This window comes from Xenopus tropicalis, chromosome 10 (assembly GCF_000004195.4).
Source record: "Xenopus tropicalis strain Nigerian chromosome 10, UCB_Xtro_10.0, whole genome shotgun sequence".
NCBI lineage: Eukaryota > Metazoa > Chordata > Amphibia > Anura > Pipidae > Xenopus > Xenopus tropicalis.
Genome location: NC_030686.2, coordinates 4,862,988 through 4,880,016, shown reverse-complemented (window position 1 = coordinate 4,880,016; position 17,029 = coordinate 4,862,988). Strand labels below are relative to the sequence as shown.

General features: G+C 51.8%; 1 protein-coding gene and 1 long non-coding RNA gene across 5 annotated transcripts in view; one reads left to right on the top strand and one right to left on the bottom strand.

Moving 5' to 3' along the window:
- The window catches only part of gata5 (GATA binding protein 5), a 153,022-nt gene extending 149,414 nt beyond the window's left edge, over positions 1 to 3,608 (top strand). For 3 of the 4 annotated variants that reach the window (XM_031894061.1, XM_031894060.1, XM_031894062.1), the window contains 4 exons: positions 603 to 728; positions 1,132 to 1,219; positions 2,358 to 2,479; positions 2,781 to 3,608. In XM_031894061.1, coding sequence (XP_031749921.1) covers positions 603 to 728; positions 1,132 to 1,219; positions 2,358 to 2,479; positions 2,781 to 2,930 — 486 coding nt within the window. In that variant the 3' untranslated portion in view covers positions 2,931 to 3,608. The remainder of the gene's footprint in view (positions 1 to 602; positions 729 to 1,131; positions 1,220 to 2,357; positions 2,480 to 2,780) is intronic. The other variant, NM_001011384.1, reaches the window with a different exon arrangement.
- LOC116408023 overlaps positions 1 to 17,029 on the bottom strand; it is a 176,080-nt gene that overhangs the window by 73,312 nt on the left and 85,739 nt on the right. The gene's annotated exons all lie outside the window — the stretch shown is intronic.

Here is a 17,029-nt window from a genome sequence, read left to right as displayed (position 1 = left end):
TCAAGTACAGGTACTGTTTTATTATTACAGAGAAAAGGGAATAATTTAACCATGAAATAAACCCAATAGGGCTGTTCTGCCCCAATAAGGGGTAATTATATCTTAGTTGGGATCAAGTACAGGTACTGTTTTATTATTACAGAGAAAAGGGAATAATTTAACCATGAAATAAACCCAATAGGGCTGTTCTGCCCCAATAAGGGGTAATTATATCTTAGTTGGGATCAAGTACAGGTACTGTTTTATTATTACAGAGAAAAGGGAATCATTTAACCATTAAATAAACCCAATAGGGCTGTTCTGCCCCCAATAAGGGGTAATTATATCTTAGTTGGGATCAAGTACAGGTACTGTTTTATTATTACAGAGAATCATTTTTAAAAATTAGAATTATTTGCTTTTGATGGAGTCTATGGGAGATGGGGGGGCACCATGTTATAAAGTGACATTAATGTGAATTAGGGGGTCAGTGTTGGGCTGAACAAAGGGCAAATTTGCTGCTTGGTTGGCACAATATGGGCACAAACAGAAATACAATACTGGCAGCTCTGTCACTATTGGGGCTCAGTTGCTAATCCAAACTTTGTCTCTCCGTCCCACAGTCCTCCTCCCGGCGGGCCGGCCTTTGCTGCACTAACTGTCACACCAGCACCACAACCCTGTGGAGGCGCAACTCGGAGGGGGAGCCGGTGTGTAACGCTTGTGGCCTGTACATGAAACTACATGGGGTAAGTGCCAGCGGCTGGGTATGGGGGTGCCAGGGGATGTGCCATTGGCTGGGTATGGGGGTGCCAAGGGATGTGCCATTGGCTGGGTATGGGGGTGCCAGGGGATGTGCCATTGGCTGGGTATAGGGGTGCCATTGGCTGGGTATGGGGGTGCCAGGGGATGTGCCATTGCCTGGGTATGGGGGTGCCAGGGGATGTGCCATTGGCTGGGTATAGGGGTGCCATTGGCTGGGTATGGGGGTGCCAGGGGCTGGGTATGGGGGTGCCAGGGGATGTGCCATTGCCTGGGTATGGGGGTGCCAGGGGATGTGCCCGGCATATTGCTGCCCCCCAGGGGCCATGGATACAATAAGGTCTCACTGAGGGACGTTGCTGATAGTAACGGTGAGTGTTTCCCCATTAGGTACCTCGGCCTCTGGCCATGAAGAAAGAAAGTATTCAGACCCGGAAAAGGAAGCCAAAAAATGTCAGTAAAGGAAAGACTTCCACAGGTATTGATTGGCCCAGCACTGCCTCCCAGATCCACCCCCTACTCTCCTTCTGCCCCCCAACTCCCAGATCCACCCCCTACTCTCCTTCTGCCCCCCAACGCCCAGATCCACCCCCCTACTCTCCTTCTGCCGCCCAACGCCCAGATCCACCCCCCTACTCTCCTTCTGCCCCCCCAACGCCCAGATCCACCCCCTACTCTCCTTCTGCCCCCCCACCTCCCAGATCCACCCCCCTACTCTCCTCTGCCCCCCCACCTCCCAGATCCACCCCCCTACTCTCCTTCTGCCCCCCAACTCCCAGATCCACCCCCTACTCTCCTTCTGCCCCCCAACGCCCAGATCCACCCCCCTACTCTCCTTCTGCCGCCCCAACGCCCAGATCCACCCCCCTACTCTCCTTCTGCCCCCCACCCTCCCAGATCCACCCCCCTACTCTCCTTCTGCCCCCCAACTCCCAGATCCACCCCCTACTCTCCTTCTGCCCCCCAACGCCCAGATCCACCCCCCTACTCTCCTTCTGCCGCCCAACGCCCAGATCCACCCCCCTACTCTCCTTCTGCCCCCCAACGCCCAGATCCACCCCCCTACTCTCCTTCTGCCCCCCACCTCCCAGATCCACCCCCCCTACTCTCCTTCTGCCCCCCAACGCCCAGATCCACCCCCCTACTCTCCTTCTGCCCCCCCCCAACTCCAAGTTCCACCCTCTACTCTCCTTCTCCCCTCCCTTCCATATCCATCCCCTGTTCTCCTCCTGCCCCCAACTCCCAGATCCACCCCCTACTCTCCTTCTGCCCCCCAACGCCCAGATCCACCCCCTACTCTCCTTCTGCCCCCCAACGCCCAGATCCACCCCCCTACTCTCCTTCTGCCCCCCAACGCCCAGATCCACCCCCCTACTCTCCTTCTGCCCCCCAACGCCCAGATCCTCCCCCCTACTCTCCTTCTGCCCTCCAACTCCCAGATCCACCCCCTACTCTCCTTCTGCCCCCCCCAACTCCAAGTTCCACCCTCTACTCTCCTTCTCCCCTCCCTTCCATATCCACCCCCTGTTCTCCTCCTGCCCCCACTCCCAGATCTTTTACCCCAGACATTGTTATAAACAATTACACACTGATTTGGTTGTGATTTCATTTTCAAGGCTCGACATCGGCCACCAACTCCCCGTCTTCAGTTACAAATTCCGATCCGACGCCCGTGTTAAAAACAGAACCCAATATCGCATCCCAGTACCCGGGTCAGGCAATTGTAGCGGTCTCCCAGGTAAGTCACCTGATCAGAACTGGGCCGAGTGTGGGGTGGTCAGTAGGGTGTGTGGGGTCTCCCTGATCAGCTGGAGGTGGTTAAGACTTTAATTCCATGTCAGGATAGGTATTGCCCTGTACTAAGCATATTTGTGCAGGATCAGCCTGGTGACTGAAAGCCGGTGCTGCTGACACTGAGAGCCCAGACATTTAGAACCCAACAAGGAAACATGGTGGTTCAGTTTAAACCACACAAGGTCTAGACACAAACTGTGCTCTTTTACCCCCTTGTTGACGGTCTCCCATCTTTCTATCTGTAGGGGCAGAGCCAAACGGACGATCTGGTCAACGGGTCCCACGAGCTGAAGTTTATCCCAGAGGAATACGCCTACAGCCCCACCGCTCTGAGCCAATCAGGACTGAACGTTCCCCTACGCCAGGAGTCATGGTGCGCGCTGGCACTCGCCTAAACCTGAACCCAATGGGGACACAACGAGGTCCGTGGGTTTAGCAGCTCCTGGGAGCAGAGAGGGCACCGCCTGACGCCTTATGAAGGACACAAGGTGCCGCGCCCAGAGGAACGGATCCGCCGCCGTAATCCTGCGCTGGGAAGCCACCGAATGGCAACGACTTTCCCTATTGGACGAAACGGACGTATCTTGGGTTTCTGACGATTCTTCGCATTTCTGGGGAGAGGAAGGAGCATTGTCTCCATGGCAACTTCCATGGAAGGACTCAGTTGGGGGGCCAAGCTGCCAATCAAACCAGGGGCGGTGATTTTAACCTCTTATTTTTTGGAATCCTCCCGACGTTACGGCAAAACCATCTGCTCCAACACCGAAACTCCTCCAGCGACAATGAGGGGAATCCGTGGAGCCAATAAGGACTCGGCCTGGTCACGCACCAGTTATAATACAGGGCACACACTTTGGGCTTTTGGGTTTTTTTATCTCCAAAAATGGCTTCATTGGTCTCTGCGTTTCACAGAGAACGTCAAGATATTTTCTTAAGACGCTACCGTCCCCTCGTGTAATATGTTCCCTGTCTGACTACCTTTTTAGTGCAATTTGTTTCACATCTAATAAAGAGTGATAATGTGTCACCGAGTATAAAAATATATTTTATTAAAATCTTATTACAGTTGGAAATGCTATTCTTCTTTTTGTTTTTACAGCCCAACATTTGGCCAGGTCCAAAAAGGTTACAGATATATAGAAACATTGGGGTAACAGTCACCCTGCTATAGTTCCAGGGGTACCCAGGGCACAAATAAGCACTCACCCCAAATCCCCCCCTAACTGGCCTTCAGGCTGGGCCCCCTTAGCCCATAACAAGGTTACAGATATATAGAAACATTGGGGTAACAGTCACCCCGCTATAGTTCCAGGGGTACCCAGGGCACAAATAAGCACTCACCCCAAATCCCCCCCTAATTGGCCTTCAGGCTGGGCCCCCTTAGCCCATAACAAGGTTACAGATATATAGAAACATTGGGGTAACAGTCACCCCGCTATAGTTCCAGGGGTACCCAGGGCACAAATAAGCACTCACCCCAAATCCCCCCCTAATTGGCCTTCAGGCTGGGCCCCCTTAGCCCATAACAAGGTTACAGATATATAGAAACATTGGGGTAACAGTCACCCCGCTATAGTTCCAGGGGTACCCAGGGCACAAATAAGCACTCACCCCAAATCCCCCCCCTAACTGGCCTTCAGGCTGGGCCCCCTTAGCCCATAACAAGGTTACAGATATATAGAAACATTGGGGTAACAGTCACCCCGCTATAGTTCCAGGGGTACCCAGGGCACAAATAAGCACTCACCCCAAATCCCCCCCTAATTGGCCTTCAGGCTGGGCCCCCTTAGCCCATAACAAGGTTACAGATATATAGAAACATTGGGGTAACAGTCACCCCGCTATAGTTCCAGGGGTACCCAGGGCACAAATAAGCACTCACCCCAAATCCCCCCCTAACTGGCCTTCAGGCTGGGCCCCCTTAGCCCATAACAAGGTTACAGATATATAGAAACATTGGGGTAACAGTCACCCCGCTATAGTTCTAGGTTGATTTGTACACACGGGGGGAAGGACAGGCCAGGGTGCATTTATGACACTGCTGTAAATAGCTTTTCTGGAACCCCCCCAGCCTTTCCCAATACACAGGGTTTCTGGCCGGCGTATGTGGCAGTTAATAAATGGCTCACATAGTTGTGTGACTGCTGCACATTTGTACCACACACCCCCGGCCCCAGCGCCTGCCTGACTCCGGCCCATTCCCACGTCTCTCACCGGGACACGCGGAGATCTGAGAAACCTGGGCTTCAGCGCCGGCTACTGCGTGTGGAACGGGTCCGGTTCAGTAGGTTTGGACAGAATAAAGTTCTTGGAAGGAGCAGTGGGAATTGCTGCAAAACAATAGATGGGGCCATCTTATCCATATTATGCCCCGCGGCCCCCATACAACCCCCCGTTCCCATATTTAGTGAAGTTACTAAGGCTATAAATATATATTCTATAATATATCTATATATCTATATACACTGCTGGATCAGCCATAGTTTCAGGAATATTTAGTCCAGCAAATAAAATCCCTAAATGACCTGCAAACCGGGCTCGCGGGGTCTCAAACGCTGTATAAATACAAATATACAGAGAAGGAATGTTCTGGGCACACAATAAGCTGTACCCCCATACTGTACTGTCTAAGGGAAACACTATGGCACCTCCTACCCATATGTATAAATACAAATATACAGAGAAGGAATGTTCTGGGCACACAATAAGCTGTACCCCCCATACTGTACTGTCTAAGGGAAACACTATGGCACCTCCTACCCATATGTATAAATACAAATATACAGAGAAGGAATGTTCTGGGCACACAATAAGCTGTACCCCCCATACTGTACTGTCTAAGGGAAACACTATGGCACCTCCTACCCATATGTATAAATACAAATATACAGAGAAGGAATGTTCTGGGCACACAATAAGCTGTACCCCCATACTGTACTGTCTAAGGGAAACACTATGGCACCTCCTACCCATATGTATAAATACAAATATACAGAGAAGGAATGTTCTGGGCACACAATAAGCTGTACCCCCATACTGTACTGTCTAAGGGAAACACTATGGCACCCCCTACCCATATGTATAAATACAAATATACAGAGAAGGAATGTTCTGGGCACACAATAAGCTGTACCCCCATACTGTACTGTCTAAGGGAAACACTATGGCACCCCCTACCCATATGTATAAATACAAATATAAGGGAAAGGCTGCTGTTACCCCCATACAAACAAGTTGCTATTTGAGAACTAAATGACTTCACCGCTAAAAACTTTCAAGGAAATCAGTCCTAAAAAAATTGTGCACCAAATACGCCAACTTTTTTTTTCAGGATACAGTAACGATATTGGAGTTATTTGTTCTATGAATTTATATTGGGAATTTGGGTCAGAATGGCATTTAGTTCCCTATGTACCGTATTTACTGCCCCCAGGGGAGGGGTATAGGGGCCTCGGTACATACGGGGGGCGGGGGCACAGGTAGGGGCAGATAAAAGTCGCCTCACACTTTCGCTAATAGAGATCTTCAAACGAGGCGGCGGCAGTTTCTCGTCCTTTTTTATTAACTGTGCGGGAAGGAAACCAAGCGCCGGCTCTGTCAGCCTCACTCTGACCCTCTGCTCCAGGGAACCCATAATGCACTGGGAAAGGGAGCGAATAGCAGGGGTCGGACTGGGCCCAGAGCCCCGCCGGGTAACCGGTCTCTCACCCCCGAGGCGCTGAAGGGAAGTTTCATTTACACGCTTGGGGGGGGGTGTCAGGCAGGTAGCGGGGGCCTCTATGGAGGGTGTGGGCGCCACGTGGGGGTCTCTACGGAGGATGTGGGGGCCTCTATGGGTGTGGGGCCCTCTACGGAGGGTGTGGGGGCCTCATGGGGGCCCCTACGTAGGGTTGTGGGGACCTCTATGGGTGTGGGGCCCTCTACGGAGGGTGCGGGGGCCTCTACGGAGGGTGCGGGGCCCTCTACGGAGGGTGCGGGGCCCTCTACGGAGGGTGCGGGGGCCTCTACGGAGGGTGCGGGGGCCTCTACGGAGGGTGCGGGGGCCTCGTGGGGCCTCTATGTAGGGTTGTGGGGACCTCTATGGGTGTGGGGCCCTCTACGGAGGGTGTGGGGGGCCTCTACGTAGGGTTGTGGGGACCTCTATGGGTGTGGGGCCCTCTACGGAGGGTGTGGGGGCCTCTATGGGTGTGGGGCCCTCTATGGAGGGTGCGGGGGCCTCTACGGAGGGTGTGGGGGCCTCTACGTAGGGTTGTGGGGACCTCTATGGGTGTGGGGCCCTCTACGGAGGGTGTGGGGGCCTCTATGGGTGTGGGGCCCTCTATGGAGGGTGCGGGGGCCTCTACGGAGGGTGTGGGGGCCTCTACGTAGGGTTGTGGGGACCTCTATGGGTGTGGGGCCCTCTACGGAGGGTGCGAGGACCTCTACGGAGGGTGTGGGGGCCTCTACAGAGGGTTTGGGGGCCTCTACGGACGGTGTGGAGGCTGCGGCAGGGGGTCCCTGCACCCCCAAAGCCCAACCCTGGCGAAAAGCAAACGGATTTGGGTGAGAATAGGGCTGCTCCCACTCTTCCCTGGGGGGGGCCCCCTCGGAGCGTACCACTACCATAGACCGGGGGCCACATGTCCACATGTTTAGGCCCAACAGGGGGTAAAGACCCCATATCTACATCCCGACTGGAACCTCTCGTATTACACACTGGTACCTGGGCTTGGGCCCCTGTATCTCCCCCTGTTTATAGAGTTTGTATTAATGATGTACTAAAGAGTGATATTCTGAGACAGTTTGCAATTGGTCTTCATTTTTTATTATTTGTAGTGTTTTAGTTATTTTAGTTTTTTGTTCCAGTTTGGAGTTTTAGCAGCTGGCTGGTTGCTAGGGTCCAAACTACCTTGGCAACCAGGGAGTGGTGTGAATGAGAGACTGGTATATAAATAGGAGAGGGGCTGAATTGAAGAAATATGTCTAAAAGTAACAATAACAATAAAACTGGAGCCTCACAGAGCAATAGGGTTTGGCTGCCGGGGTCAGTGACCCCCATTTGAAAGCTGCAAAGAGTTGGAAGAATAAGGGAAATAATTCAAAAACTATAACAAATTAATAATGGGGGTCACTGACCCCAGCAGCCAGAACAACCTATTACAATGTGAGGCTACCATTGCATTGTTATTGTAACTTTTCAATCCTTATCGTTCTGTTAGGGCCCTCCTCTATTCATATTCCAGTCTCTTTTTCAAAGCACTGCCTGGTTGCTAGGTTAAATTGGACCTTAGCAACATCATATTAAAAGTTAATCTAAAGGTGAACAATCCTTTTAGTGCTATGTGTATGAGCACATATATATATATACACACGCTGTGGGCCATATACCCGGCCCAATGCCCCCCCCCCCCCCCGGGCTGCACGATGTTCTGCCTACGTGCCCCTATCTAACCAGCCCGGGCCCCACTCCGCTGCCCACATTACACTAAATCTTGCTTCTGTCAGAGAGTTGATTGTATGATATACAGGGGCCGGGGCCGGGCAGGGAGAGTCACAAACCTGCCCGAGTTTGGGAGGAGGGAAAGTTACGACCTGTGTAATAAGAAGTGATAGCCGGGGGGTCTCAGGGGGCCATTAAGCTCACTTTTTGCAGGGGGGGTGTATTTTATTAAAGAAATGGCTTTCTATCAACTTGTCACTTTTCTGTATCGCGGCTCCGGTGCCAGAACATTCTGGTACAGATGTCTTTGTACTGAGCCCTGGGCACCCCCGCAGCCCCCACAGCCCCCACAGCCCCCACAGTGCCGCTCTCCCTCTGTAGCAGCCAATCAGCAGAACAATGGGAAGGGAGCAAGATAGCAGCTCCCAGTAGGTATCAGAATAGCACTCAATAGTAAGAAATCCAAGTCCGGCTTGGGACTCCTCCAGTTACATGGGAGTAGGAGAAACAATAGGTTAGCTGAAAGCAGTTCTAATGTGTAGCGCTGGCTGAAAGCTCAGACTCAGGCACACTTTACTGCTCCGCTGCAAGTTGGAGTAATATCCCCCCCCCTCACCCCCAGCAGCCGATCAGCAGAACAATGGGAAGGGAGCAAGATAGCAGCTCCCAGTAGGTATCAGAATAGCACTCAATAGTAAGAAATCCAAGTCCGGCTTGGGACTCCTCCAGTTACATGGGAGTAGGAGAAACAATAGGTTTCACCCGTAGGTGGGGATATCGGCACCCGTAGGTGGGGATATCGGGCACCCGTAGGTGGGGATATCAGGCACCCGTAGGTGGGGATATCGGCACCTGTAGGTGGGGATATCGGGCACCCGTAGGTGGGGATATCGGGCACCCGTAGGTGGGGATATCGGCACCTGTAGGTGGGGATATCGGGCACCCGTAGGTGGGGATATCGGGCACCCGTAGGTGGGGATATCGGGCACCCGTAGGTGGGGATATCGGGCACCCGTAGGTGGGGATATCGGGCACCCGTAGGTGGGGATATTGGGAGAAGATCTGCTCACTTGGTGACCTTGCCAGGCGAGTGGATCTTTACGTGTATGGCCACATTAATTCTCAGAGAAGTTGAACCTATGGCACAAAGTAAGCCACACCCCCCCATTTTCCTTTACCGACACTTTAGTGAATTGCCCCCTAAGTGTTTGGTAGCGCTGTGGGAGGGGGCACAATGCTCAGAATCTCCCCCATTGTGTTTGCGTGGGCCCCAGGCCCGGGTATGTCAGATACATAAATGCACCCAGTGGTGTAATTTGGTCACGCCGAGCCCCCCCGGTGCAACCAGTCCCTCCTCCCCTGACACGACCGCACCAGCATATTTAAGGGGAGGGGGGGATTAAGGGAAGGTACAGCAGACCCCGGTGTCTGGGACCCCCCCCCCCAGGACCGCTGTATATATAGTTACACCAAGTCTGTTGTTGGATTTACAATGGAAATCTGCGGCGGAGACTGGGGGCATTTTATTTAAGTAAAAAAAAGGGAATATAGGCACCAGAGAGCCCCCCCAAAACATGCCGCCCTAGGTACAGGCCCTTGGGTGCCTTATTATAAATACACCCCTGATTCAATCTGAAAGAGCTGAGATTTTACTGGCCAGCAGGGTTGGACTGGACCCCGCCCCGGGCGAATATTTCCCCCGAATAAAGCTCACACACCCAGGGTAGGCCATTGGGGGTTGTTGGGCCCCAGGGGCCCCCCAGTCTGACACTGACACAGCCATTCTCTTCCTTTATAATAAAATGAAATATCCCATACAGCAGCATGGCAGCTTCTTGATCCACATAACCCTTTATATACTTGGCCGTTCCCCAGGCAAACGCTTCCCTTCGGGCGCCCGAGTCAGATCCATCTCTAGGCAGGGCCTTCGGCTCGCACTCACACAATCAAACGCAAAGTCCATTAACTGAACTTTTCAACCGCGGGAAGAGAACTTAGACGCGCACTCGGCTCCATTAACTGAACTTTTCAACCAGTCGCTGTTGAAAGCAAAGGTTCCAGATGATGGGAGGATGACAAATGTGGTGCCTCTTCCCCCCCCCAAATAAAAAGGCAGCGGGGAGATTATGGCAGCTCCGGAGTCAGTAGAAGGGAAACTAATGGAAATTATTAATAACACCTAGGGAAACGTGAATCTGCTGCCGGGGGGGCCGGGTCAGGAGAATGGGGGGGCTGGGTAAGTGCTGATTTGTCCGGCCAAACAAGGAGGCGCGGGCCAGTGCGGCTATGGCAATCGGCTAGGCACGGGGCTTGCAGAAACACATGGACTGTGGCCAAAACACTGGGTATCCAGACAGACCATTATAATATACAGTTGGGCCATTTCCCTATGGGACCAAACTGTCAATTATATCCTTATAAACGGTGCTTAGTGATGTCATCAGTTATAATCCGAGCTTAGTGATGTCATTTCTGTCACATGACTCACTGAAACTTGTATATTATAATAAATAAATAAATAAATAAAGTACCCCCTGTTGTAAAATATAAGGATATTAGAAGTCACCTATGAGTTCCATGGGGGCCCTACAGGGGACACGTACCTTGGGTGGGCCCTGCACCCCCCAGTCCAAACCTGATCAGGGGCCCTCTGGAAGGGTTGTGCTATGAGCAGTTATTGGCCATTTAAGGCCACCGTACATTAGGGATGCACCACTATTTTAGGATTGGTCTGAACCCCAAATCCTTTGTGAAAGATTAGGATGAATACTGGACTGAATACTGACTAAGAGCTGATCCCCACCGGCCACTTGTCTCCCTCCCCCAACACGCGCACTCGGGGGCCACCCTTAGGGGGGGCAGGGTCCCAGGAGCGACAGTCCAGACGGGCCCTGGTGCGACCCTGACCCAATCCTGAACCAAACCCTGTACTGGGTGCAACGTTCCAGGCTCAGACAAAACCAATACAGATTACAGAGCAGAGTGACTTGCCCCCAGCCAACGAGATGTAGAATCAATAGGGGTAACATGTTGTTTGGTGCCCCCCAAGTTATTGTAGTCCCTCCCTTCCTCAGAGCATCACGCCGCCATATTATTGGGGTGCACAGGGCCCCTACTGAAGCACAGGTGCCGCCCCCCCATTAAACATGGATTTACTCACACAGCACCCACACAGGCCCCTGGGCTAATGGCACCCACACAGTACCCACACAGGCCCCTGGGCTAATGGCACCCACACAGCACCCACACAGGCCCCTGGGCTAATGGCACCCACACAGGCCCCTGGGCTAATGGCACCCCCACAGGCCCCTGGGCTAATGGCACACACACAGCACCCTGGGCTAATGGCACCCACACAGGCCCCTGGGCTAATGGCACCCACACAGGCCCCTGGGCTAATGGCACCCACACAGCACCCACACAGGCCCCTGGGCTAATGGCACCCACACAGCACCCTGGGCTAATGGCACCCACACAGGCCCCTGGGCTAATGGCACCCACACAGCACCCACACAGGCCCCTGGGCTAATGGCACCCGTAGGGTCCCCCACCCACACATTCCTCCTGGCAGGGAATGGCCCGATACTGCCCGTTGCCCCCTCTTGCTGGAACAGAATCAGCTGATGAGACAGTTTTGGGCCCAGAATGGTATGAGGACAAGGGAAGTCACTTGGTAGAACTCACTGTCAGTTCAGCAGCCTCAGTAGGTGACAGTTTCCCCTTCGCATTTGTCTTCTATTTTTTGTTGCTGTCATTGCGGCCGCTCACTGTGTTACATGAACAGACTCGGCTTCCAGCAATTCATCTTGACAGGGTTGGCGCTGTGCCCCACGTGTGGCTGCCCACAAACCCACCCCGGCACCAACTGCCCACAAACCCACCCCTGGCACCAGCTGCCCGCAAACCCACCCTGGCACCAACTGCCCGCAAACCCACCCTGGCACCAACTGCCCACAAACGCACCCCGGCACCAACTGCCCACAAACCCACCCCGGCACCAACTGCCCACTAACCCACCCCGGCACCAACTGCCCGCAAACCCACCCCGGCACCAACTGCCCGCAAACCCACCCTGGCACCAACTGCCCACAAACGCACCCCGGCACCAACTGCCCACAAACCCACCCCGGCACCAACTGCCCACTAACCCACCCCGGCACCAACTGCCCGCAAACCCACCCCGGCACCAACTGCCCGCAAACCCACCCTGGCACCAACTGCCCACAAACCCACCCCTGGCACCAACTGCCCACAAACCCACCCCGGCACCAACTGCCCACTAACCCACCCCGGCACCAACTGCCCACAAACCCACCCTGGCACCAACTGCCCGCAAACCCACCCTGGCACCAACTGCCCGCAAACCCACCCCTGGCACCAGCTGCCCGCAAACCCACCCTGGCACCAACTGCCCGCAAACCCACCCTGGCACCAACTGCCCGCAAACCCACCCTGGCACCAGTTGCCCGCAAACCCACCCCGGCACTGCCCACAACCCACCTTGGCACCAACTGCCCGCAAACCCACCCTGGCACCAACTGCCCGCAACCCACCCACCCAGTTTGTGCCAGGGTGGGTTTGCGGGCATTTGGTGCCAGGTGGGTTGTTGGCAGTTGGTGCCAGGGTGGGTTGTGGGCAGTTGGTGCCAGGGTGGGTTGTGGGCAGTTGGTGCCAGGGTGGGGTGTGGGCAGTTGGTGCCAGGGTGGGGTGTGGGCAGTTGGTGCAAGAATAGTAGGAGAATAGTAGAAGAATAGTAGGAGAATAGTAGAAGAATTTTAGGAGAATAGTAGGAGAATAGTAGAGGAATAGCAGAAGAATAGTAGGAGAATAGTAGAGGAATAGCGGAGGAATAGTAGGAGAATAGTAGAATAGCAGAGGAATAGTAGAGGAATAGTAGGAGAATAGCAGAGGAATAGTAGAAGAATAGTAGGAGAATAGTAGAAGAATTTTAGGAGAATAGTAGGAGAATAGCAGAGGAATAGTAGAAGAATAGTAGGAGAATAGTAGAAGAATTTTAGGAGAATAGTAGGAGAATAGTAGAGGAATAGCAGAAGAATAGTAGGAGAATAGTAGAGGAATAGCGGAGGAATAGTAGGAGAATAGTAGAATAGCAGAGGAATAGTAGAGGAATAGTAGGAGAATAGCAGAGGAATAGTAGAAGAATAGTAGAGGAATAGTAGGAGAATAGCAGAGGAATAGTAGGAGAATAGTAGAGGAATTGTAGAGGAATAGTAGGAGAATAGTAGGAGAATAGTAGGAGAATAGTAGGAGAATAGTAGAAGAATAGTATAGGAATAGTAGGAGAATAGTAGAAGAATAGTAGAGGAATAGTAGGAGAATAGCAGAGGAATAGTAGGAGAATAGTAGGAGAATGGCAGAGGAATAGCAGAGGAATAAGCAGAGGAATAGTAGGAGAATAGTAGAGGAATAGTAGAGGAATAGCAGAGGAATAGTAGAAGAATAGTAGAGGAATAGCCACGCTCTCCCCTCCCTCCAGGCCTGAGGGCTGTGAGATTTCATGCCATTGTGGGAGAATAGTGCAAGTGATGCTAAATGCCCCCCCTCCGAGCATTTCCTGAATGTGCCGCAGTGGCACGGGGGGGGGGGGGGCTTTCCCAGGTCAGAACCTTACAAGCAATTGACAGAACAATTAAAAAGCTATTTAAAATAATATCCATTCATTATTCTGCTCTCGTGGGGGCAAGTTCCCTTCATACTTCCACGTGGGGCATTATCCCATTATCCCAGTATCACTGCCGGCCAGGGGAGTCACACGGGGGCAGATTTATAGGGCTGGTTCACTTTTAAGTTTAGTAAATATTTAGTATGTTATAGAATGGCCTATTCCTAGCAACTTTGCAATTGGTCTTCATTATTTATTTATTATAGTTTTTCTATTATTTGCCTTTCTCTTCTGCCTCTTTGCAGCTTTCAAATGGGGGTCGCTGACCCCGGCAGCCAAACCCTATTGCTCTGTGAGGCTCCAGTTTTATTGTTATTGTTACTTTTTATTCCTTATCTTTTATTCAGTTCTTCCCCTATTCATATTCCCATCTCTCGTTCCAACCGCTGCCTGGTTGCTAGGGTACATAAGGCCCTAGCAACCCTGGCCAGCCTGCCCGACTGATATCTGGCCAAAAATGGTCAAGGTATTAATCTGTAAGGTTTGAAAATCCCATTGGACAAGGAGCACAGAGGTGCACTAATTGGACCCCCGTCCGACAGCTCTGTGTGGCCCCAATGGATGAAGTGAGAGGGGCCCTACACTGGAAGTCTGCAGGGCCAGCCTTAGGCCAGTAGGACCTATTGGGCCCAATACCCATGGGGGGCCCCACACCATAGGAAATAAGCACATAAAGCTGTCCAGCCCGCCCCCAACAATTGCCCCATAATTCTGCCATGTGTTCTGGGGCATTAAACCCAAAGTGGCCCTGCATTCCTACTGCTACCCCTGGTACCCACTGTCTGTCACTGTGTATAGTGTGCCGGAGGGGCCAATAATCACACTGTATATAGTATACTTGGGGTGTCAGTGCCCAGCGCTTGGGGGCCCCCCATTGTGCCATGAAATGTTGGGGGCCAATGGGACAAGAGAAAGAGAGATCAAAGGCAGGGTTAAACCATAAGCCCCATGGAGAGAGCAAGGGCCCCTCAAAAATGGTCCCAATTGGGCCCCCCATTTCTGTGCCATAAAATATTGGGGGCCAATGGGACAAGAGAAAGAGAGATCAAAGGCCCCATGGAGAGAGCAAGGGCCCCTCAAAAATGGGGGTTCAGCTCCAGTAAATAAAGTAGCCTTTGCTTCCCCTGATTGGCCGGAGCTGGGCACAATGGCGCCTATATTTATCCCACAAACAGGAAGCCGTCAGTGTCAGCCCCACGTTGGTAAACAGGGAGATTATAAATAGGAACTGGGACAGAGTGGGTTTCAGGGACTTTATTTGTACAGGAAACACAATCGTTGATACGCAGGAAGTGGAGTGAAATGCACTGATTTATGGGTAGAAAAGCGGCCGAACATGACAGAGCAAACAATAGGGTGACATTGGCAAATAGAAGCTTCCGAGCGACGAGCAGCGACGTCACAATGGGCCCCATTTAGGCACCGACCTGCTCTATTCTGCTGTGTCGCTCACAAATATAGATCATGTATTTCTGTCGTGTATTTGTGCCCCCCACTCACTTCTCATGGAATGTTCCGTCCTTTGGGTCCTAAACCCACAACCGCCTCTCTAATGTCCTGTTCCTTTAAGGCGGAACTAGGGGGCAGCAGGACGAGACAGGAGATTCCCCCCGAAATATATTGGGGTTGTTCACCTTTAAACTAACTTTTATTATGCCATAGAGAGTGCTATTCTGAGATTTGCAGTTGGTCTATTTTTTTTGTATTATTTGCGGCTTTTGAACTCTTTTGCATTTGTTCAGCGGCTCTCCGGTTTGGTGGTTGCTAGGGTCCAATTTAACCTAGTAACCAGGCAGTGGTTTGAAAGAGAGACTGGAATTATTAATAGATAGAAGGATAAGTAATAAAGGTAACAATAAAAATAAAACAGTAGCCTCGCAGATGAAGAGCTTTTTTGGTTGCCGGGGTCAGTGACCCTTATTTGAAAACTGGAAAGAGTCAGAAGAGGATATATGGCACCTCCTACCCATATGTATAAATACAAATATACAGAGAAGGAATGTTCTGGGCACACAATAAGCTGTACCCCCATACTGTACTGTCTAAGGGAAACACTATGGCACCCCCTACCCATATGTATAAATACAAATATACAGAGAAGGAATGTTCTGGGCACACAATAAGCTGTACCCCCATACTGTACTGTCTAAGGGAAACACTATGGCACCCCCTACCCATATGTATAAATACAAATATACAGAGAAGGAATGTTCTGGGCACACAATAAGCTGTACCCCCATACTGTACTGTCTAAGGGAAAGACTATGGCACCCCCTACCCATATGTATAAATACAAATATACAGAGAAGGAATGTTCTGGGCACACAATAAGCTGTACCCCCATACTGTACTGTCTAAGGGAAAACCACTATGGCCACCCCCCCTACCCATATGTATAAATACAAATATTACAGAGAAGGAATGTTCTGGGCACACAATAAGCCTGTACCCCCATACTGTACTGTTAAGGGAAACACTATGGCCACCCCCCACCCATATGTATAAATTACAAATATACAGAGAAGGGAATGTTCTGGGCACACATATAAGCTGTACCCCCCATACTGTACTGTCTAAGGGAAACACCTATGGCACCCCCTACCCATATGTATAAATACACAAACACAGAGAAGGAATTGTTCTGGGCACACAATAACGCTGTATCCCCATACTGTTACTGTCGTAGGGAGAACACTATGGCACCCCCTACCCATATGTATAAATACAAATATACAGAGAGGGAATGTTCTGGGCCACACAATAAGCTGTACCCCCATACTGTACTGTCTAAGGGAAACACTATGGCCACCCCGCTACCCTATGTATAATATACAAAGATATACAGGAGAACCGAATGTTTCTGGGCACACAATAAGCTGTACCCCCATACTGTACTGTCTAAGGGAAACACTATGGCACCCCCTACCCATATGTATAAATACAAATATACAGAGAAGGAATGGTGCATGCCCCCCCAGATGACGCCACAGTAGATCAGTCAGGGCATTTATGGATGGAATTAGCAGTGATGGGGAAATAACCCCCCTAAGGATTTGCTCTCAGTAGTTTTCTCCTTTGTAAACAAAGCGGCCGCTCTCACCCCCCCCCTGCTCATTGCAGACAAGTACATGATGTCCCAGTAATCATCCCAATTGCTCCCCTGATACCGGCCAAACAAACAGAGCCGGAGGCAGGGGCTGCCGCACTCACACAGCGGGAGGATGAGGATGGTGTGAAGCCTTCAGGGGGCTGTTATTCCCTGCCTCTCACAGGGTCAGTCTGTCCCTGGGCCCTAACAGCCCCCCTTGGCAGTTACCAGGACCCACAGATTGCCAGTCCGGGCCTGGGCAGGATAAACTCCTGAAAAATATCTGCAGCCCCTCACTCAGGGC